This window comes from Ursus maritimus, unplaced genomic scaffold (genome assembly GCF_017311325.1).
Source record: "Ursus maritimus isolate PB19 unplaced genomic scaffold, ASM1731132v1 scaffold_34, whole genome shotgun sequence".
In the NCBI taxonomy this organism is placed as follows: Eukaryota; Metazoa; Chordata; class Mammalia; order Carnivora; family Ursidae; genus Ursus; species Ursus maritimus.
Window position 1 is genome coordinate 23,365,732 of NW_024426008.1, and position 24,610 is coordinate 23,390,341.

Genomic DNA, 24,610 nt, shown 5'->3' on the forward strand with positions numbered 1-24,610 from the left:
GGCACTTTCATTTTTTTAGTTCTTTTTTGAATTTTATTGAAATTTACTGAAATTTTATTGAAAACAAAGAATTAAACCACTTGATTTTGAGAAGAGAAATCATTAGAGTTATTCCTTTTCTCAGTTTCTGGGGAGTATACCAAAAGTTTTTCAAAAATCTGACTTCATTTTTCAGTTGAAGTAAGTGTATTAAAATTGTGAAATTGTAAAATTAAAATTAAAAAAAATAAATCCAGAGCACATGTATAGAGGCATGTTTATAACAAAGCTAACAAAGCATATTCACCAGAGCACCTTTCTTTCAAGATTACTTCTTTTCTAATTTTAAATGTGCAGTTTCATGCTTAATTTTATTTTTTCTGTTATAAAGAAAGCTCTTAAGTTATGTAAACTTTCGGCCCTGTATTTCTCCCTGCATATCTGGAAATCACAAGGACAGTCAAGATAAACTTCAGATGATAAGTATAGTATAATTAATTTTATATTGTTATGAAAATAAATCATTTCTCATTATTTGGTTTATAATAAATAATGCAGAATAAAATGTAGCTCAGATTATAATGTATATGGTAAAAGGTCTAGTATTCCTTCAGTAAATGTGTTGGGAAGAGGTATGTATCAAACTCTGATATTTGACTTTGGAGAATTATTAAATAAGTTAGTATAAAAATCAGAAATAACATTTTTATCATGATCAAAATTTTCCTATGTATTTAATGGAGAAGAAAGCTATCTACTGCTAAAAACTAACCAGATGAGTTATATTAGCAAGTATTAAATGTTTTATATAACGTAATGAGGCTAAATTTTGTATAAATATTTCAGAATATGAATTGATAAAATAGGTTTTAACTGGGGGCACCTCAGTGGCTCAGTCGGTTAAGCGTCTGATTCTTGATCTCAGTTCAGGTCTTGATCCTCAAGGTCGTGAGTTCAAGCCCTGTGTTGGGCTCCACACTGAGTGTGGAGCCTACTTAAAAAAAAAAATAGGTTTAACTAATTAATTGAATAATGAACACTAAATCTGAAAGGGGATGCATACAATTTTTATCCATGAGATTTAGCCATCATACCATTTTTAAAAAGATTTTATTTATTTATTTATTTATTTATTTATTTATTTGAAAGAGCACGAGCAGGGCTGAGGCAGAGGGGCAGAGGGATAAGGAGAAGCCTACTCCCCACTGAGCAGGGAGCCTGATGTAGGGCTCGATCCCAGGATCCTGAGATCATGACCTGAGCTGAAGTCAGGCACTTAACTGACTGAGCCACCCAGGTGCCCCTAGCCATATCTTTTAAACAATAATAATTTCATTTCAAAGAATCCTTGTTTACCTATATTGCTTTTCTTGTTCAAAAGTGCTCTTTTTTAAAGCTAACAACATGTTCCAGCATATCCTAGGGGTTGATATTAAGAAGAACTAAAGGAAAAATGCTTCTGCTAAAATATTTTAATTGTTGAAGCAGGCTTTGGGACTCATGGAGGATCCTTAACTATTCTTGCTGTAGAGTATCCCTTGGAAAATCTTTGTAAATACTTGGGGTTACTCTTCACCTGGTTTGAAGATCTCTGTACTATACATGTGGTAAAGATCTGACCTTAGATTGTAACAACGGTATTGGGTTAGGAGACTGATTTGATATATTTTTAAGATATATTCTAAAGGCACTTGATGGCTCATTAGCTATTGGATTAAAAGATGAGTCAAAAATTATTCTTGAGATTTCCACCTGGGAAGTAAGGTAGATTGTTGATGCCATTCATTGCATAGGGAAAGTAAAATAGCAGGTTTTGGAAAAGTGGGGATGGAGTTCTCTTTGCCACCACTTTATTTAATATGGAAATGTTCAGTAAGTCAAAGCACAAAAGAAAGGTCAAAGATGCAGTCATAAATTTAGAAGATGTTAGTATTTAGGTGGGCGAATACTATCTAATGGAAAGTTTTTGACAAAAAGGTAGAGGTCTGATAATGGAAGCTTGGGAAACCCAAATTTAGAAGATGGAGAAAAGGGAAAGTGTTGGGAAAATATAATTAAAAGTGAAATTTCCTCCCAACCCAGAAAACCTCTGCACAAAGATAGAAGAGAAAGAAAAGTTTTATTACTGAGTAAGCCTTCATCCTGAAAGTCATGGCATCACAAGCAGTCTGCTAAGAGATTGCAAAGACAGAAATCTCACCGTTTTATGTGGCCAATCAGATGCAACCCATTACATAATGTTCACAAGATAAACAGTAGCTAGTCCTCAAGTAAGAGGACTTGGCGGCACCCTTTGTCACATAATTTATTCTAAGTTCACTTGGTATTTGGAGTGACCATCTACCTTAGCTAATTGGCATTATCCATAGGAAAAACAAACTTCTCATATCTTTATGATAGGAGATAGTTTTGCAACTTGGGAAGAGGCACCTGCCAGAAGTTAAACTCTTAGCCCTCACAAAAACTGGGAGGTCAAGGTGCTACTTGTTTGATGATTATATTCCAGAGAGATGGTTCCCAGGTTCTTGAGAAAGATATTCTTGGATCATAAAGTTGGCAAGAGGCTTTTAAGCAAAAGCTTTTTTTTAAAAAAAAATTTACATTTCAAAGAGACAAAGAATTTACAGTGATAAATTTTCTGAAGTAAATGCTCTAAGAAAAGAGGAGGAAGAGTTTTTTCCCTCATTTTCAACAGCGAGAATTATTTTTTTCTTTTTTGATTTGTATTTATCCTTTCATGAGGGGGGAAACTATAGACAGTGCTTTCATGAAAACCAAAGGAAGAGACTGTTATGCAAGTGTTGGGGGAATAGAGTATCTTCAAGAAGGTTGTATTTCATTTGTGAGATAAAACTAACATACAGTCAAAAATAACATAACTATGTGAAAAATTTTTTGAGACTAAGTGTAAAAAATAGCCTGGTTAACTGTATAGTATGGACAATAAATGTTATAGAAATTCAGTAGCATGAGGTCATTAAGACCTTGAGTAGCAGAGAAAGATCTGTGGAAGTGAGGAAACTCAAATTGGATTTTTTTTTAAAGATTTTATTTATTTATTCGACAGAGATAGAGATAGCCAGCAAGAGAGGGAACACAAGCAGGGGGAGTGGGAGAGGAAGAAGCAGGCTCATAGCAGAGGAGCCTGATGTGGGGGTCGATCCCATAATGCCGGGATCACGCCCTGAGCCGAAGGCAGATGCTTAACCGCTGTGCAACCCAGGCACCCCTCAAATTGGATTTTGAAGGAGAGATTAGATTTATGTAATTCATATGTCTAATCTCATTAGTCTAAATCAGATCTTTGTCACCGTCCTCTGTAGTAGGGATAAACGTAGCAATGGAACCATGATATTCACAGTCATTAGCCAAAATCCTCTCCCGGATAGTGTTGGTACTTGAGTGGACAATGACACCATTTTCCCCTGTGACTTTCTGTTTTCTGTGTTTCTTGTCATAATCGCCCCTTCTGATTAACAGGTTCTTTCTTTTATGTTTATAGCTTCAAGTCCAATTTAGAAGCCTTTTTTTTTTCTCTAGGAGACTTATCTTGATTCGTTTAAAGTTTTAACTTGCAAGGAGCAGCTCCCCCCACCTCCCCCCAGTTCCTAGAAGGTACTTTGTAGTTAACTTTAGTGTTACTTACAAAGACGAAAATAAATTCTTTGGATCTGAGTTATCTTTGGGTGCCAGAGGTTCCCAAGACCGCCCTCAGGTTTGATGACTCACTGGGAGGACTCCTAGGCCTCCACACACAGTCATGCGCATGGCTATGATTCATTTCAGAGAAAGGGTATGAAGCAAATCAGTGAAGGGAAGAGCCATTTGGGACAAAAGCTGGAGGAAACCAAGCACAAAGCTTCCAAGAATCCTCTCCTGGAAAAGCCACACGGGGCATGTTTATTTCCCCCAGCCGTGAATCCTGACAGCACACTCTCTGCCTGGCATGTACCAAAATTCCAGACTCCCAGAAGGAAAGCAGGTGTTCAGTATAACCATATTGTTTGCAGGAACACTTTGGGCCCAGTGAGCCACTCTTCTCACTTAGGGAACTATGGCAACCCTTCTGAAATCGAAGTTCCCAGGCACCAGTCAGTTGTCAACAGTGCAAGCAAGGTTTATGAGGATGGCAGCCTCAGGCCTGCTTATGTTAACTCTTTTCTGTACACTCTACCCTCTCTTTTTAGTCCAGTGATTTTCAGGTAGAATCGAGAGTTGGCATATCAAGTAACTTTTTTTTTTTTAATGAAATGTAGTTGATACAGGTTACATTAGTTTCAGGTGTACAACATTTTGATTCAAGGAGTCTCTGTGTTATACTCTGCTCACCACAACTGTAGCTACTCTCTGTCACCATACAAAGCTATTACAAGTCAAGTAACTGTCTTAAAAATGCTTTTCGTATGTTACAGGTATGCTCCTGAATCACTGACGGAGAGCAAGTTTTCTGTGGCTTCAGATGTCTGGAGCTTTGGAGTGGTTCTGTATGAACTTTTCACGTATATTGAGAAGAGTAAAAGTCCCCCAGCGGTTAGTGTGCTTTTTATTTACTTTTGACTTCTCTTAACGTGGGAAAAGCTTTTTCCAAAGAATAATAGTAATAAAAATAGTAATAATAATAATAATCCTAACCTTAGGACTCATTATCTTATTGCTTATTTGTAAGACAACATCCAACAAAGTAACCTTAAACTTATTCATTAAATTAACTTGCATTTTTAAAAAGGGAGGGGATTGGAGAGGAAAATAAACAAGTAAGTAAGTAAATAAAAGGGAGGGAGTTGTAGAGTCTCTTTATATTATTTTTTTTTAAGATTTTATTTATTTATTCGACAGAGACAGAGACAGACAGTGAGAGAGGGAACACAAGCAGGGGGAGTGGGAGAGGAAGAAGCAGGCTCATAGGGGAGGAGCCTGATGTGGGGCTCGATCCCATAACACTGGGATCACGCCCTGAGCTGAAGGCAGACGCTTAACTGCTGTGCCACCCAGGCGCCCCTCTTTATATTATTTTTAGTAAATCTAATACATTTATTCATTCTAGAAATTATTGAAAAAGTTAAATGTTTAAAAATAATTTTTCCTGTTCTAGAATTTTTTAAATAAAGGAAACCATGAAAAAGAAAATAAATATCATCTCTAATTCATCTTCTTAAGATAACCATTTTTATATTGTATGTTTTCTTCCATGCTTTTTAAAATTTTATATATGAAAGTGAAATTTTATCAAAAATATTTCTTTTATAAAATAAAGGTCATACTCTACAGTTTGCTGTCCTGCATTTTCATTAAGTCATATAGCATGGATATTTTACCTATATTTGTAAATATTTTCTACAAATATGAGTTCTCTAACTTCTGGGTAGCATTTTATTGTGATACAATTTCTGGACAGTTCTTTTCCATTTTTCAGTATTAATTTTAAATAAAACTTCAGTGAACGTAGTGAACATCCTTATGTATAAATATTTATCTCTCGTCACCTTAGAATTAAAGTGTAATTATAGGTAAAAGATTATGAACTCTTTTAAAGGTTTTTGATTATTTCAGAATGCTTTCCAGAAAAGTTGTACCAGATGGTAACAGTGCATAAGAGTTTACAGTTTATCATTTGCCAGTATTGACCATTATATGTTTATGTAGTTTTGTCAAATTGATAGAAGTTATATTTATTTGATTTTAATTTGTACTTCTCCTAATAGTGTAATTGAGTACATAGTTACTGGATATTTGAAGTGAATATATATATATGTGTGTGTGCATTATCTCATGTGCTTTGCCCATTTTTGTATTCGTAATTTTTCTTACCTGCTTATAGTAACTCTCTATAAATAAGCGTTGTGTTTATTATAAATATTTCTCTAGCTTATGGTTCAGACTTTAATTTTAGGAATTTTTAACAAATGAACATTTTCTCTCCATTGCATTTATGCTTAAATATGTATTCTGCATTATCTTTTTATTATGTCCTTTTTTACAGTCAACATTTTATTTCAGTTGAAATATAATATTTTATGTTAAAGCAATAATAAAGAAAACAAAGTAAATATATTTTAGTTCACTTATTTTGGGCCTTTCTCAGGGAATTTGTGCCAAGTATATCATAGTTATGGAAATGGCATGATAGGGATTCCACATTCAATTATCTTTTCTGAAATATGACTGAAAAGGAAGGTTTTGATGCCCCAAATAGTTTGTTTTTAAAAGGTCTCCAACATATCAGAAAACATACACATACACAACTTTTCACATTTACTAGAAGTTGGGAAAGCTGGTTCAAATTAAATATACCAAAAAAAAAAAATCTCATTGAAAGGTGGGTTTGTATTACAGGAATTTATGCGTATGATTGGCAATGACAAACAAGGACAGATGATTGTGTTTCATTTGATAGAACTCCTAAAGAATAATGGAAGATTACCAAGACCAGATGGATGCCCAGATGAGGTAACAAAAAAAAAATTTTTTTTTATCCACGTTCATCAGGATTTTTATTTCCTTTTCACACAAGGATTTTAGGTCACTTTATGACATTTAATTTGCTGAGCTCTTGGATAAATAGTATCATCTATATGACTGGATCTAGGGATAACAATGACATTTGCCTACGTAGGAAAATTAAGTGGGAGTTCTCAATTTATGTCTTCCACCAATTAAAAGATGGTACTTTGTGTTCATTGTAATTGTGGTTTATTCTCTCCTTTCTAGATTTATTTGATCATGACAGAATGCTGGAACAATAATGTCAATCAACGCCCCTCTTTTAGAGACCTAGCTCTTCGAGTTGATCAAATAAGGGACAACATGGCTGGATGAAAGAAATGAACTTCACTCTGAGACCAAAACAGACTTATAGAACAAAGTTTTGTATTTCACATTACCGTGGACTATTATTACGTATACCATTGTTATGTAAATCATGATGCTAGCCAGGAAAGATGTGGAAATATCCGTTCAAAACTTTCAAAGTTTAGTGAGTTTTTCTTCATGAGGACGTCAGTAAAAGACTTGATGAAAAGTCCTTAGCAAAGAATTTTGTTTCACAAACCTAATCAGTCAGTTAACATCGCTTTTCTTTGGCAAAAGAAAAAAATAGACTTTTTTCAACTCAGAATTTTGAAAGATGAAAAAATTGTAATGTAAATTTTGCAATGCTGAAGATGCACAGAATGCGTATGTACAGTTTTTACCATAGTGAATGTATAATGCCTTGGCATCTTGTGTTACGTTTTACACAAGGGCTGGTATTCACTGATAATGTTTCCTAATTTTTCCATAGTTGATCTACGATAATGTCACTCTACAAATTATGATGCTCAGATAATTGAATAAGCACCTTGTGTTCTTGTTCATCTATATCACTGGCCAGCAATATAAGCAGATGTACACTTTTAGCTTGTAGTTCTATATACTGTAAATATTTTTCAAAGCAAAGGGAACAAATGTTTAGTTTCATTTGTATAGGAAATTTCCCTGACCCTAAAGAATACATTTTGAAATGGAACAAGTTTACAAAGATATAACACAATCTATTTTCTTATTTGTCTCCCTCGTATCTGTTTGTGGTGAGTATGTTTTTAAAACAGACCTATCTCCAAATTTTTTGAAGACTACAGTGAATAGTTTTCTTTTAAAATTTTGAGATTACGAATGCCAGGAGTATTGTCATCCATTTAGCTGTTGGCTGCTAATAAGATTTTTCAATCCCTGGGACCTTTGGTCATGCATTAAATTTAAGCGTAAGCCATAAAATAGGTTGTTTTTAAAATGTGTAACATGCTTATTAAGATGCATAATAGGTTAGGAATTTTTTTTCTAAAGAATATATATTTTAGGGGTTTCACAAATCTCTTGCAGTTGTAGAAGAGATTTCCTTTTGTTAGATTCTCATATACAAGGGAGAAATGAGAATAAATTGGTTAAAAACGTATGCTTGTTAATTTTATTCAAGAATGCCAGTAGAAAATTAATAATGTATGTCTTTAAGACGAATGAGAGATACATATTTTTAATTAAGTATAAAGCATTACTTGTTGTTATCGTCTTTTGTTTTAGTGCTACTCCAATGTGGAAACTATACCTAAAATATGGTGTGTGGGGGGGTTGTGCGTGTTATTTATACAAAGTTTAAAATAGTATTTCAGTTAAAAAGAAAAGTTTATTTTCAGTGTTATATGCTATTTTTTTAAACTTGTACTTAAGACTTTTGATTATCTATTTTTTGGAGCTGGCTTTGAAATGCAAATTATATAAGAAAAAAATGCCTCACACATAAAGTTTGAGATTTTTTTTGGTTGGAAGGAAGGAAAGGGAAGAAATGCTTTTTACATTAGCTTTAAAGCATTTTAGTAGTTACCAAATGCAGAAAACATTTAAAACGATAGTATATTAGATTTTAAATAAGATTTCTGATATTTTGATGAAAGTCGAATATAATTTTTGTTTAATTTGTGGACTCCTCAAGGATCTGTACACATAATGCAATTAAGAGATCTTCCGTGCTGCTGCTTTTCAAGTCAAAAGTAGCATATCATACAATATGCTTGATTTCAGAAACTTAAGTACTTAAAAGCAGATTTTTAAAGGTTTATAACATTTTGTTTGTTTTTAAAACAAAGGTATTAACTAGATTGCTTAAAATTTTTTTCTCTAAATGTTTCAGTTTTTAGTTTTAGAGAAAATAATCCCACATAAACATTCTGAAGTTTTTAGAGTGGGATGACTACCTTAGTGTAAAATTCTTAAGTTTGCAAGAGAATGATTATTCATTGAAGATTTGCGATGTTTTAGATTTTTATTCTGACTATACATAAGAAGTTACCCTGCAGCTCTTCACTTGGTTCTGCACCAGAAATAGGTAAGTAAGTATTGTACCAGTTAATGCCAAAATGTTTCTTTAAACTAATATTCTTTAGAAATGAGGGTAAAGATTTTCTTCGAATTCTGTAATTCTGTAAATATTTCAGTATATTAAGTTATACAATCTTTATATAAATAATTCCCTACATCCATGGCTACTTACTTTGGGAAATAGTCACTTCCTCACGTTACTATATGTATGCTGCCGGTCGCACTATACTTTGCTGTGGAAGAGTGCTTTCTTACAACTTAAGACTTCTGCTTTAAAGTCAAGTGGAATTTTTTATCACAGATATAACTTCTGATATTTAAATTTTATTTAAATACTTTATTGTGGACTAGACATAAGAAAGTACCTACAGTTCTCTACCTGGGGAGCCATTCTCCGTGGGAGTGGCATTACGTGGCCCGTTTATTGAGACTGTGTTGTTTTCTTTATTGTGCCTTTAGCATGTTTCCACAAAATTGAAATATTGGTGTAATAAATATTCAGAAGTTATTTTCTTTTTTATTGTCACCTAACCAAGGAAGTGGAGGTATACACACTGATACAGGGATATGCAGAGAAAGCCTTCTGTAAAAAATAGTAAACTTACCTTTTGATTTTTTAAGAAGTGGTTCCTAAGATTGTTAACAACTAATATGCTCCTTATGAACATCGCTGTATCCACTACAGTTCTGGCATTTAAATGATTTCTAATGAAAGCTTTTTTTTCTAATTTTCAGTATAACTTATTATAGATCTTTCGGTTTGCTGTATTAGAATAAATAACAACAGTAAGTATAAGTCAGCAGGATTATCCAAACAAACGACTAGGTTATATGTGATAAGCTTCCTTTTATTTAAGAAAAAAAATATCCGTGTATGGATCTGAGAAAATACTTGGCATTTACTCATCTATTTGGGTTGGCTGTACTTAATTTCACGATAATTATTAGCACTAAGTGTTTCATGATGCTGACAGAAACATTTGGAGAGATTTCAGAATGACAAAGAATAGAATTTAAAAACTTTCATATTAATCAAATTCATGTAATATGCATACCAGATAACCTTTAACTTTTAATATGAATCAAACTTTTAGTACAATGCACATTATATCCTAAATATTAAAATATTTAATTTTGTAATCTTACCAATTTTGTTTTACTTTATCACAGTATGTTGTTTTTTAGATTAAGAAGAAGTTAATTTCTATTGTACTTACGCCATATGGGATTGCTTGGTTGGTGCAGACCCTAAAATACTGCTCTTTTTCAGCCTTCCAAATTTATAAGGAAATGCCTTATCTCCAGCTGAAACACCAGTCTTTATAAATATAGTTGTAAAAGTTGTTAATGATCATTATTCCATCATAAGTCCTTTTTGCCTAGCAAATTGCCTGACATCTTACTTTTAAAAGTAACTGTAGCAGGTTTATAATATAAGAGCATTAAAAGAGCTTTAAGAGTCCCTATTCAGCTACCCATATTCTTAGACTTTGTAAATGGTTTTAATTTTAATACTTGCCTAGGAAGCACGCCTTTACGTGCTATTTATTGGGGTCAAGCAGGTCAGCTTGGGGCAGTGTGAATAGAAGCTTAGCTTTTAGATCTGTTTGTAAACAACAAGAAACAGAGCAAAGACGGCATAGCAGGTATTACAGAAGCAGCAGGCAGCTGAGAAGGCAAATTATCAGTTGCAGATGATAAGACAGTATCAGAACAAGTACTAGAAACACAAAGGAAAGTATGCAATGGAAAGATTTTTTGATCAATTATCCTTTCAAAAACAGTTGTATACATAGATGAAAATGTTTAGATGCTTTTCACAGAAAAAATAATTAAGTGGATAGTATTTTTAATGAGTAAGTTTAGGTTTTTTTTATCTTTTTTATTTTTTAGTTTAAGTTCTTTGAGTTTTTAATTTTTTAAAAAAATATTTTATTCATTTAAGAGAGATAGAGAGAGAATCACCAGGGGAGGGGGCAGAGGGAGAGGGAGAAGCAGACTCCCAGCTGAGCAGGAGCCTGATGAATGTGGGATTCAGTCCCAGGACCCCAGGATCTGACCTGAGCCGAAGGCAGACGCTTAACCGGCTGAGCCACCCAGGCGTCCCAGTTTAGGTTCTTTTAAATGCTTGGAGTATATATGAATCCTAGAGTATGAATTTTCTAGTAGCATGAAGTATAAGATTCTGAGTCAGAATTTATTTACTGAAATTGAAAGTATTAGAGATTAAAGAAATCATAGTAAAGAAAATGGATACAAAATGAGAAAGACGAATCTAACACTCAAGGCACTCAATTATGAAAATATCTATTTGAAATTTTCTTTTTTGACTACTTAAAATACACATATGCTTTCTTCTGCATAATAGTTTTGTTGAACGTTGCTGTAGCAATGAATCTTTATAGCTATCCCAAATTTTAAGTATATTGAAACAAAATTTATTTTTTAGTAGCATTTTTGACCCCTCGATTTTTGTTTGGAGGAAAAGTAAAAAGAAAATTGTTTGCAAAATCAAAGACTTCGCTTTGATTCTTAGGAACAAATAACTGAATTCACTAACACTTTTAATCTGCATAACCAAGGTGTCTCGGCCCTTGATGTGCAAACTGCTGGGTGGCTCAAAGCTAAATGACATATCGGAAGTGGTTTGTGTTAAATATTTGCACTTACTACTATTCAGAAAGCATTTTAAAAACAAAATAACAGTCACTATTTCCCATAAATTCTGCCAGAAGTTTTCTCTCTTTTTAAAAAATGTTTTATTTTTTATTTTTTGAAGATTTTTATTTAGTTATTTGTCAGAGTGAGCACAGGTAGGGGGAGGAGCAAGCAGAGGGAGAGGCAGCTTCCCCACTGAGCAAGGGGCCTGATGTGGAACTCGATCTCAGGACCCTGAGATCATGACCTGAGCCAAAAGCAGATGCTTAACCACCTGAGCCAACTAGGCGTCCAGTCCATGTTTCCATCAGTAATTTTGAGGATAATTTGTACCTCCCGGTATCATTTTTTTTTCCTTTCTGTTAGTGCAGTTTGTTGAATAGGTGTTCTTGATAATATGAGTAAAGGTATTGTTGACAATGAAAACTGAAACTGAATTTTACCTTTTTATTGAAGGACTTGGAAAAATGTTGAAATCTAGAACTCTGAATGCACCATTGTAAATTCTTTAAGAGGCCCCATTTATTTCTAAAACTATTATTATGGAGGAAGAATTTTTCAAAAATTGGGACTATTGTAGAGGACAGTTCTTTTCCTAAAAATGGTTTGTAAATCTGAGACCTAAGAAACAGTGAGTATATATTACTTTTTTACTTTAAATTTACTTATTTTAAATTTATTTTTAATTTACTATAATAAGTGTGTAAGATTACCATACAAATAACTCAATCAAATGCCAAAAGTACTTCGGCTCTAGTAATTACCTAGGTCATTTTCTTATAGTTCTCCAGCTTGCCATTTAACAGTCACATTCTTAGTGGAATTCTTTCTCCTCTCTTAAAAAAAAAAAAAAAAAAGACTATATCCTCATTGTATATCACTTCAGATCTTCCTACATAAGTATTCACTTATCAGTACTAACATTGCAAGCTACCTTCTCCTTTGAAGTTGCATCAGGTAGTTCATGTTAATAGTTGTATTAGGGAAGCCATTACCTCTTAAGTATCTTGATAAAATCCTAAATCCCACTCATGTATCAAGAATAAAGAAGAGTAGATAAACTAGTTATGGATATAGGCAAAGGAATCCTGGATAACCTTATGTGAGGGTGAATCCTGATGGTATATCAACTTAGAATTCCCTGTTAAATAAACATTCAAACAAAACTAAGAGAAAAAAAAATTTAATTATGTTGCAGCTCTGAGAAGATTATCCCTAATCATGGTGTTTGGGGGATCTTAGTTTGGTGTGGCCCCAAACAATCTCAGATATAAAGGACCCGTAAGAAGGTATTTTGGGCCTGGACTTAGTATGAGAGTTAGAGTTGCATATACCACTTCTCTTTAGAACATGTTTTTTCAAGAGCTGTCACCTCTAAGAGGATTAATACTGGTATTTGGGGGATGAAAAATCTTACTCTTTTTAAGTATAAAGCACAGAAATACATGCAGCACATGAACAGATATGCAGTGCTTTTAAAATTTCATGATGGAGAAGATGAGGGAGAAAATGGCTAAAAAGTTCCCCGGGGAGGGGAAAAGAGAAATAATACAAAGACAGTTGAGAAACATTGCTCTAGAAGGTACTCTTATGGACATGGGCCAAACCAGCACTACCTCAAAAACGACCTCAGGAAAGGGAAGATATGTCAGTGTCAGAACAGCTGAGCATATGAGATCTTTAAGCAAATATTCCAAATAGTGTATCTGAATTAAGAATTAGATGACATATAATCTTTCTAAAAAGTCATCTAATTTTAACCTCTCTAGAATTTAATGGTTTTTCCTTAACAGATATAAAAATTGGGTCTTCTTCAGTGGAGATAAATCCCTGAGTACCATTTTGTTGTCTTGTTTTTACATTTCACAATAAATAAGATTTAATAATCCTCTCAAAAAACTTAACAAGGTATTTTGATAATATGCAACATATTAACAATTTGTTTCTTGGTCAGACAAGGAGATAATAAAGTACTTTTTGATATTAAAACCATGTCCTGTTATTGTATATTAAAGTCAAAAATAAAATTTCTACACAGAAAAAGGAAAGAAACAAGCAATGCCAAGTAAAGATCATATTTATTCTATGAAATTTACCCAGAAGACAAAGTACACATTTTTGACTGAAAAATGCTACAGTTTTTGGTTTGGTTTGGTAGCCATCCTATTGGGTGTGAAGTGGTACAGCAACCTGGTTTTGATTTGCATTTCACTAATGATGAATGATGTTGGGCATCTTTTCACGTGCAATTTATTGGCCATTTGTGTATCTTTGGGGAAATGACTATTTAAGTCCTTTGCCCATTTTAAAATTGAGTTTTGTGTTAAGTTATAGGAGTTCTTTGTATTCTGGATATTAACCCCTCATCAGGTATATAATTTACAAGTATTTTTTCCCATTCAGTGGGTTACCATTTTACTCTGTTGATTTGTGTCCTATGAAGCACAAAAGTTTTCAATTTTGATGTATTCCAATTTATCTCTTCTTTTGGTATCATATCCAAGAAATCATTGCCAAATCCAGTGTCTTGAAGCTTTTTCCCTATGTTTGCTTCCAAGTATTTTATAGCTTTGGCCCTTAACATTTTATGTCTTCAATCCATTTTGAGTTAATTTTTTCATATGGTGTGAGGTAAGGGTTCAACTTCATTTTTTTGCATGTCGATTTGCAGTTTTCCCAGCAACATTTGTGGAAGAGTGTCCTTTCCCCACTGAATGATCTTGGGGCACCCATGTTGAGAAATCATTTGACCATGTATGTGAGAGTTTATTTCTGTTTTATTCCAATAGTCTATATGTTTTTCTTTATGCCAGGACCATACTGTATTGATTATTAGTAGTTTTTATAGTTAAGTTTTGAAATCAGGAAGTGTGAGCCCTGCAACTTTGTTGTTCTTTTTCAAAATTGTTTTGGCTTTTTGGTGTCCCTTGAGATCCATATGAATTTTAAAATGGGTTTTTCTATTTCTGCAAAAGATAGATTTTTGATAGGGATTACATTAAATCTGTGTATCATTTTGGTACCCTCTTTGTGGATTATCTCATTTTATCCCTACACTTGGTAGGTACTATTATTTTTCTCATTTTAAGTGTGTGGAAACTGAAGTTTAGCAATATACAATAAATTCCAAGCCCCATGTTTAGAAGGAAGAAATGCTGCAGTTTGAACATAGGCAGTCTGACTCCAAAGCCAGAGTTCATAACCGTTTCACTATGTTGCCTTTCACCGCTTTGGCAGCACAGCTTTAAAGCAGCAATACACTTAGATAAGCTTTCTGCAGTGATCCATGGTTATATCGCCCAGGTGGCAAGATGACAAAATCATTTCAGTTCCCAGTAGAAACCATTTGAATATATTTTTAGCTGTGTTGCTACACATTCTACGCCCCAAACAAAAGAATTTAAGTGGACAACAATTTGATAAAAGTATAGAAAGTAACTCTTTGTGGAAGGAGCAGTATAAAAGACAATACTGCATTTTCCTAGATGATGAGAGAAAGTTGAGTGTAAATGAATTTTTTAAAAAGTTTGGACTGGATGAGCTTTGCCTTTGAGAGTACTCTGCCAAAAGACCAGGAAGTATTATTTAAATCGTACACTTTCAAGTCTAGACATATCTTTGGTTGCTTGAGGAACTGAACCATGTTTTCCAAAGTCACCATAATATTTGCTACATGAAGGAGGATTACTGGAGTGTGAGGAAAGAATCAGAGATTTAGATGAAACCATTTTGTAGCTGGGGAAGCTAAATCCAAAGCTGTTACCTTAACTTGCCAATGTCACAGACCTGGTCAGGAGCAAAGCCAGACAAGAGCCCAGGACTTGTGACTTTGATGCTTTTTATACTCAATGTGCTGAATTACCTTATTTTTAAAGAAACGTGCCAAGGTTGTAAACAAACCATAAACTATGTATTTAATCTTTTAACAGATCTTTTTTTGAGGACCTACAATGAACAAGGCACTATGCTGAACATTGTTGGTGAAAAAAATGTTCAGATGTATCCTCAAGGGATTTTTAATTGAGAAGGGACCAACAAGTATCTTTAGCATTAAAAAGACAACTTGCAAATATATCTAGGGAAAAACCCCAGAACAGTAAGTAGCAGCACATCTCTAAAAGGATGTTTCCTCTGATGAATTTGCAGTACAGGGATATCAGCGGTAGGTAAAAAATGAAGCCGCATCAGTTATGTATATAGTATAGCAAATAGATATTTAATATATTTGAATCAAATCAATAATCTGGAAAGTGTTAACCTACAACCAAGTTTGCAAAAGTATTTTTGTATCGTGGTGAATGATCAGAGAATTAGACCAAGTAAAGCCATATGTAAGAACTATTCACAGCTAGCAGTTCAGAACTCTGAGGCAGAACTTACCATATTTTCTGCAGAAAACAGCCTCCCTTCCTAATGTACTTAGTCATAATAATGACACCACAATTCCCTTAAGTCGTCAGAACTCAGAACCCCTGAGTAAAAACCTTTGATTATTTTTTTTTATCTCTTGCACTCTTTCCATTTTTCCTTCTCACTGCCTCCTTCACCAGTCTCTTCTTTTGTACTCCCTTATAACTTCATGTCTAGACTATCGTAATAACCTACTTAGTCTTCCTATCTTCTCTCAGTCCTACATGTCACTGTCAGGTCATTCTTCCCATAACAAAGTTTTATTTTTTTTTTAATTTTTTTAAAAGATTATATTTTATTTATTTACTTGACAGAGAGACAGCCAGCAAGAGAGGGAACACAAGCAGGGGGAGTGGGAGTGGAAGAAGCAGGCTCCCAGCAGAGGAGCCTGATGTGGGGCTCAGTCCCAGGACTCTGGAATCACGCCCTGAGCCAAAGGCAGACGCTTAACGACTGAGCCACCCAGGCGCCCCAGTAACAAAGTTTTAACCGTTACCACTTTTCTGCTCCAGCCTCCCCATTTCCTATAGCATGGAGTCTATCACCTCAGACTGTCACCAGAGGCAAAGCCATATTTTAACATCAAAAGGGAATCTGATGTAGGGCTTGCCCTATTGGCTGGTGAGGAAGAAAGTACTTCCCTCCCCACCCTTTTTAAAGACACTATCCTTTGACCACCTTTCCACTTCTCTCCTGGTATTATTTTCACACTGCTTTCACTAGCATCTTTTTTTCTTTTTAAAAAATTTTTATTTAAGTTCAGTTTAGTTAACATATAGTATATTAGCAATTTCAGGGGTAGAATTTAGTGATTTATCAGTTGCATACAACACCCAGTGCTCATTACATCCAAGTGTGTCCTCCTTAATGCCCATCACCCAGTTACCCCATCGCCCCACCCATCTCCCCTCATGCAACCCTCAGTGTGTTTCCTACAGTTAAGAGTCTCTTATGGTTTGCCTCCCTTTGTTTTCATCTTATTTTTCCTTCCCTTCTGCTATGTTCATTTGTTTTGTTTCTTAAATTCCACATATGAGTGAAATCATATGGTATTTGTCTTTCTCTGACTTAATTTTGCTTAGCATAATACCCTCTAGTTCCAGCCACGTCATTCCAATTGCAAGATTTCATTCTTTTTGATGGCTGAGTAACATCCCTTTGTGTTTATATATCACATCTTCTTTATCCATTCATCAGTTGGTGGACATCTGGGCTCTTTCCATATTTGGGCTATTGTGGACATTGCTTCTATAAACATTGGGGTGCATGTGAACCTTTGAGTCACTATGATTGTATCCTTTGGATAAATACCTAGAAGTGCAGTTGCTAGGTGATAGGGTAGTTCTATTTTTGACTTTTTGAGAACCTCCATAGTTTGCATTCCCACCAACAGTGTAAGAAGGTTCCCCTTTCTTCCCCTCCTTGCCAACACCTGTTGTATCCGGAGTTGTTCATTTTAACCATTCTGACTGGTGTGAGATAGTATCTCATTGTGGTTTTGATTTGTATTTCCCTGACGTCAAGTGATGTTGAGCATTTTTTTTCATGTGTGTGTTGGCCATTTGGATGTCTTCATTGGAGAAGTGTCTGTTCATGTCTTTTGCCCATTTCTTGACTGAATTTTTGGGGTTTTGGGTATTGAGTTTGGAAAGTTCTTTATAGATTTTGGGTACTAGCTTTTTATCTGATAAGACATTTACAAATATCTTTTCCCATTCTGTTGGTTGTCTTTTGGCTTTGTAGACTGTTTCCTTTGCTGTGCAAAAGCTTTTTATCTTGATGAAATCCCAATAGTTCATTTTTGCCCTTTTTTCTCTTGCCTTTAGAGATGTGTCTAGCAAGAAGTTGCTGCAGCCAAGGTCAAAGAGGTTGCTGTGTGTGTTCTCCTCTAGGATTTTGATGGATTCCAGTCTCACATTTAGGTCTTTCATCCATTTTGAGTCTATTTTTGTGTGTGGTGTAAGAAAGTGGTTCAGTTTCATTCATCTGTCTGTGGCTGTCCAATTTTCCCAACACCATTTGTTGAAGAGACTGTCTTTTTTCCATTGGATATTCTTTCCTCCTTTGTTTTTTTTTTTTTTAAAGATTTTATTTATTTATTCGACAGAGATAGAGACAGCCAGAGAGAGAGGGAACACAAGCAGGGGGAGTGGGAGAGGAAGAAGCAGGCTCATAGCAGAGGAGCCTGATGTGGGGCTCGATCCCACAACGCAGGGATCACGCCCTGAGCCAAAGGCAGACACTTAACCGCTGTGCCACCCAGGCACCCCTCTTTCCTCCTTTGTTGAAGATTACTTGGCCATAGAGTTAAGGGTCCATTTCTGGGTTCTCTATTCTGTTATGTGTCTGTCTCTGTGCCAGAATCATACTGTCTTGTTTGATTACAGCTTTGTAATACAGCTTGAGGTCTGAAATTGTGATGCTTTCAGCTTTGGTTTTCTTTTTCAACATTCCTTTGGCTATTAGGAGTCTTTTTCTGGTTCCATACAAATTTTAGGATTGTTTGTTCCAGCTCTGCGAAAAGTGCTTGATGGTATTTTGATAGGGATTGCTATGAATGTGTAGATTTCTTTGGGTAGCAGACATTTTAGCAATGTTTGTTCTTCAAATCCATGAGCATGGATTGTTTTCCATTTCTTTGTGTTTTCCTCAATTTCATTCATAAGTGTTTTACAATTTTCAGAGTACAGATCTTCGCTTTGGTTAGGTTTATTCCTAGGTTATCTTACGGTTTTTGGTGCAGTTGTAAATGGGATCAGTTCCTTGATTTCTCTTTCTTCTGGCTCATTGTTAGTATATAGAAATGCACCTGACTTCTGTGCGCTGATTTTACATCCTATGACTTTGCTGAATTCCTGTATCAGTTCTAGCAATTTTTTGGTGGAACCTTTCAGGTTTTCTACATAGAGTATCATGTCGTCTGCGAAGAGTGAAATTTTGACTTCTTTGCCAATTTGAATGCCTTTTTTCCTTTTTTGTTGTCTGATTGCTGAGGCTAGGACTTCAAGTACTATGTTGAACAACAGTTTTACCATATTCTTAACAACCGTTATGTCAACATACTTTAAATTATTGAAAAAGTACCACGTTTCAGGAGAATTATGCCCAGGAGGGATAACTCTCTCTCTGCTCCCCTTATAAACCAGGCTTCTGTCTGTCATTCCAAGACCTTCAACATGTGTTCCAAACTGCCTTACCTAGATTTGTTTCTTCTTACTCCTCAACAGTAACTTTCCAATCCAGCCAAACTGGTTTATTCACCACTCATTCCCTAAAAGTGTCTTGTATTAGACTAGAGAGTTATGGATAGAAATGGAAAGAAGTAGAAACAGATCCAACTGATGGATTGGATGGGAGGGGTGACAGAAAAGAACAAATCAAGGATGTTTCCTTGGTTTTGGTTTGATGGGTGAGCTATTTACTTATGGAGGAGGAAGGAGTTTAGACAGAATTCCATTTGGGACATGTTGAGATGCCTATTATATTTCTAAGTAGAGATGTCACATAGGTAATCATTTAAAATAACGGATATAGTTAAGGTAACTTAAGGAAGTGTTTTTAGAGAACGGAAGCAAATAGAGGATCAGGTTCTGAGACAATCTAACATTTAGAGGTTAGATAGAGGATGAGTCAGCAAAGAAAGACAGAGTGGTCAGTGAAAGAGGAAAACAAGCAGAGTGGAGTTTCATGAAAGCAAGAGAAATGTGTTTTAAGTGGGAAAACGTGGTCAGTCTTTTTTTTTTTTTTTTTTTCAAGAGAGGGGTGGGGAGGGGCAGAGGGAAAGAGAGAATCTTTAGCAAGGGGCCTCCATCTCACACCCCTGAGATCATGACCCGAGCTGAAATCAAGAGTCAGATGCTTCGCTGAGCCACCCAGGTGCCCCGTGGTCAGTCATTTTGAATGTTATTTACTGAAGCACCGAGTAATAGGAGTTTTGTTCACTCACCATTGTAATTGGCCTTAGTGAACTGATGGTACATTCAGTATAGGTGGAGGACAGCTTCCAGACTGGATTGGGCTGAAGAGGTTATAAGGTTGGTAAGGAATTAAAGACAGTAAGTGTAGATTACCATTTGAGAAGTTTTGCCATGAAGGGGAACAGGAAAATAAAGTGATAGTGGGCAAGAAAATAAGATTCTTGGTTTTTATTTGGGAGATATTACATCAAGTTTATATGCTGATGGAGTGAGCCATAAAGAAAGAGAAAGACTGATGGGGGTGCAAATTATAAAGGGAGGAAAATTTTGAATGCGATCCAGAGCACAAGAGAGAAATGAGTCTTTAATACGTCAGGGACACTTCTCCACCCGAGGGAAGATTGTACAAGGCGGTAAATATAGGTTTGTAGATTTGGTAGTAGAAACATGAGAGCATTTTCCTGTGATTAACTCTGTATTCTACTGAAGTTTGAAGTGAAACTACTAACCAAAACTGGTAATTTCATGGTACACCCATGTCTGGTTTGATTACTATATTTTTTTAAAGATGTATTTATTTTAGAGAGAGCATGTGCACGGGAGTTTGGGGGGTGCAGAGGGAGAGAATCTCAAGCAGGCTTCCTGCTGAGTGTGGAGCCCGATACGGGGCTCAATCTCACGATCCCTGAGATCGTGACCTGAGCTGCAGTCACGAGTCAGACACTTAACTGACTGAGCCGCCCAGGCGCTGCTCTTCTTTCTTTTTGATTACCTTGAAAGATAATTGGGATGAGCAGAGCCATCCATCCCTCGCCTTCCAGTGCTGCTGTCCTTCATTCTATTTCTCCCACCCCAATGGCCATGGCCATTCTTGGCATTTCCTATGAGTGATGGTATCTCATCATGGCAGACCATAGACATAATGAGCTTCAAGGCTATCACAAGAAAAGATGGTGGAACACAAGAAGATCAACAACTATCTTAAATAGTTAAGGGAACTTAAAAGGAGTTACCAGTCAGTATGAATAGCCTGAAAATGATCCAAAGGACATACAATCACCCAAATCTTGGCAAACTGGGTGAAGTACCTAAGAAGTTAACCGAAGAAAAATTCATTGTTAAATGAACCAAGATATGTTGTTTGTTGTCATTGTCAGCTTGAAAAAATTAAGCTGAAGTCAGGAACAAGAGTTGTTTTGTTTGTGATTACATTGATATTTGCCAAGATCCACTGGTTTACAGCATGTCTCATAAGGACCTAGGGAATATTTCTTCTTGTGACGTGGAGGGGTTATCAGAACAGATCAGAGAATTCAGAGACTGTAGAACTACCTCTTACAAACCTAGAATTATTTCAGCTTAGGGATATCTACAAAAGGCTGTTTGTTATATGGGCCAACAGTTAAGGAAAACACTAATAGCAAGAGCTGCTGTTAGCCAGCTGGAATGCGAATTTCTTAGTATCCAATTCTATTGTAGACAAGTACATGGATGAAAGTGCACATTTGATCAGAGAAATGTTTACACCAAGAATCATCAGTCATGCATCATTTTTATGGATTAAAAAAAGATGCCATTGGTGGATACTGGTTTCCTAGAAGTACTTCAGCTGATGGATTCAGAGAACTTTATGCAGTTACACAAATGGATGGATATGATCCTCTGCACAGTTAAAATAATCATGACGACAAACAAGTACAGTGGATCCTGCTTTGGTGTCTCCAGATAAAGAGAAAAGATTCACATTAATTTATTTATAAGCAAGGTTAGATATCTTGAAAATCTATGGAGGCACCATTACAAAGTATTTACAAAGCCTTCAGATGGCTCTAATGGAGCAGACCTGAAAAATGTTTGCACTGAACCAGGCATATTTACAATTCATGCTGATCATGAGTTTGTAGTACAGAAAGACTTCATGAAAGCAATCAGAAGTAGCTGATTTTAAGTAGCTAGGGTCTAAATTAGACTACAAACCTGATTTCTAAGAAGCTAGAATATAAAGTGAACTACAGATTTTTGATGGCTGCATGACACATTGGCTTAATGTAAAAATCGGTTGAAAATGTATGCAATGGCAATAATCTTATTAAATGTGTATGAATAAATTTAAAACAAAATAATAAAAATATGTGGTTCGTAATAGATGTAGAAGTAAAAGGATATAGCACAAATAGAAGAAAAGACAAGACGGGGAGTTAAGTATACTGCTGACAAGGTCTTAAACTGCTTGTGAAGTGATACTATTTGAAGGTAATCTGTGATAAAGATGCATATTGTAAACTCTAGGGTAACCACTAAATATCAAAATTAAAAATTAAGAGAAATAGCTAACAGCTAACTAATAGAAGTGATAAAATGGAATTATTAAAGAAAAGTCAACCCAATAGAATGCAAGGAGAAAAAAGAAGAGAAATCAAATAGGACAAATAAAAAATAGCAGGAACATAATAGATTTAAACCCAAACCATGTTGATAATTATATTAATCAGTTATCTAAACATTCCAAAAAGATATATGTTGTCAAATGTAATGAAAATGCAAGAACGAAGTACATGCTGTTCACAAGGAACCAACTTGAAATATAAAGATGAAGATACTTTTTTAGCCAAAAGTAAAAGAGTGGAAAAATCATATATAATGGAAATGCTAATCAGTAAGTTGGGAGTGGCTGTATTAATATCAGGAATATTACCAATGATAAAGGGAGACCTAATAACCAAAAGCAATTCATGCCATGCACCTAGTATCAGCATTTTGAAATACATGAAATATAAATAACCTAAAAGGATAAATAGACAAATACACAATTCCAGACATTTCAACACTTCTACTAATTGACAGAACAAGAAGAACACAAGATCAGTAAATACATAGAACATTGCAATCAGCCAACTTGACCTAATTGACATTTACAGAACACTCCACCAAACAACAGCAGAATATATACATTCATGTCAAGTACAGATAAAATAATCATCAAGATGAAGCATATGCTGGGCCATAAAACAATTCTCAAGAAATTTTAAAAGATTGATATTCTTCTCTGTCAACAGCATAATTCAAGACATCAATAAAAGGAAGATATTTGGTACATGCTGTGAAACATAAGAAACTTGAAAACAAACTGAGTCAAAGAAAAAATACAAGAGAAAATGGAAAATATTTTGTAGGGGCAACTGGCTGGCTTGGTGGAGTACGTGACTCTTAATCTCAGGGTCATGAGTTCAAGTCCCACACTGGGCGTGGAGCCTGCTGAAAATACTTGTATATATATTGTAATGAATGAAAATAGAAATACATATGCAGGTAAGCTGTGATTATTTATAGCCTTAGATTCTTCTACTAAAAAGGAAGAAAGGTCTAAAGAACTTCAGAAACTAGAAAACAAAGGAAATTAAATTCAAGTAAGTAAAGAGGAGGAAATAAAGCTAGAAGTATAACAAGACAAAACAAAAAATCAATAGGGAATACCAGTGAAGGCAAAAGCTGCTACTCTGAAAATATCAATAAGATTGATAAACCTCAGGTAGAATTATCCAGAGAAAAATTTTAAAAGGACATAAATTACCAAAATCAGTAATAAACAAGGGGCTATTATTCATATCCTACAGACATTTAAAGGATAATGAAGGAAATATGAAGTTTATGCCAATAAATATGATGAAGAACTTAGACTCAACTAATTTCTTGAAAGAAAAAAATGCCAAAACAGACCCAAAAATTTATAGTTAAAAACTTGAGGCAAAATAACTTCACTGTGAATTTTATCAAACAAAGAAGAAATAATCTTACACAGATTCTTTTTTTTTTTAAAGATTTATTTTAGAGAGAGCATGCGTATGTGTGGTGGGAGGGGCAGAGGATCAGACTTCCCACTGAGCACAGAGCCCAACAGGGGGCTCAGTCTTAGAACCCTGAGATCATGACCTGGCTGAAATCAAGAGTCAAATGTTCAACTGACTGAGCCACCCAGGCGCCCTCTACACAGATCCTTTATGGAAAAAGAGGAGCAAACACTTCCCAGCTACCTTCGTGAGGCTCCCATTACTCTAATACCAGGACCAGAAAAAGACATAAGAAGAAGACTATACACCAATATTCCTTATAAATATCGACAGAAAAACCCTTCGCTAGTTGCATATAGATCCAGGAAAAAGGAAAAAAAAACATTAATATATCAACAGATTCTTCAGATTTTCCCTTGGAATACTACCAGGTTTAACTCTCAAAAAATCAATCCATGAAATACATGATATTGACAAGATAAAGAAGAAAACCTATATAATCATCTCAATATATGCAGAAAAAGCATTGAACAAAATTCAACACTCATGATAAAATCTCTCAGTAAACTGGGAATAGACTGGAACTTTTTCAATCAGATAAAGTGCATCTGCAAAAATCAAGCTAACATCACACTAGTGGTTAAAGAATGAATGCTTTCCTCCTGGTACTGGAACAAGGCAAGTACATTTACTCTTATCTACGTTGTACTGGAGGTCCTAGGCAAGGCACTGAGGCAAGAAAACAGAAATAAAAGACATCATATCAGAAAAGGAAAAAATAAAACTGCCTCTATCCATAGATGACAAAATTATGTAGAAAAATCCAAAGCAATTTCAAAAAAAAAAAAAAAAGAAAAAGAAAAAAAAAGCTACTAGACCCATTAAGGGTCTAGTAATCCTGCAATAATATTGTAGGATGGATGGCCAAAATACAAAAATTTACTATTTCTATATACTAGCAACAATTAAAAAGTAAATTTATTAAAAATACCACTTAAAATAGCATAG

General features: G+C 34.9%; 1 protein-coding gene, 1 long non-coding RNA gene and 1 pseudogene across 5 annotated transcripts in view; all 3 read left to right on the forward strand.

The window, feature by feature from the left end:
* JAK2 (Janus kinase 2) overlaps positions 1 to 7,909 on the forward strand; it is a 208,896-nt gene extending 200,987 nt beyond the window's left edge. For all 4 annotated transcript variants that reach the window (XM_040620303.1, XM_040620304.1, XM_040620305.1 and 1 more), the window contains 3 exons: positions 4,392 to 4,509; positions 6,313 to 6,426; positions 6,688 to 7,909. In XM_040620303.1, coding sequence (XP_040476237.1) covers positions 4,392 to 4,509; positions 6,313 to 6,426; positions 6,688 to 6,795 — 340 coding nt within the window. In that variant the 3' untranslated portion in view covers positions 6,796 to 7,909. The remainder of the gene's footprint in view (positions 1 to 4,391; positions 4,510 to 6,312; positions 6,427 to 6,687) is intronic.
* A 5,864-nt stretch (positions 7,910 to 13,773) lies between these two features.
* On the forward strand, positions 13,774 to 24,356 carry LOC103663211. Its single transcript, XR_568705.2, has 2 exons — positions 13,774 to 15,583; positions 22,871 to 24,356. It is a non-coding gene; the product is annotated as an uncharacterized LOC103663211 (long non-coding RNA).
* On the forward strand, positions 20,470 to 23,973 carry LOC103663210 (annotated as a pseudogene).
* Positions 24,357 to 24,610: the final 254 nt, after the last annotated feature.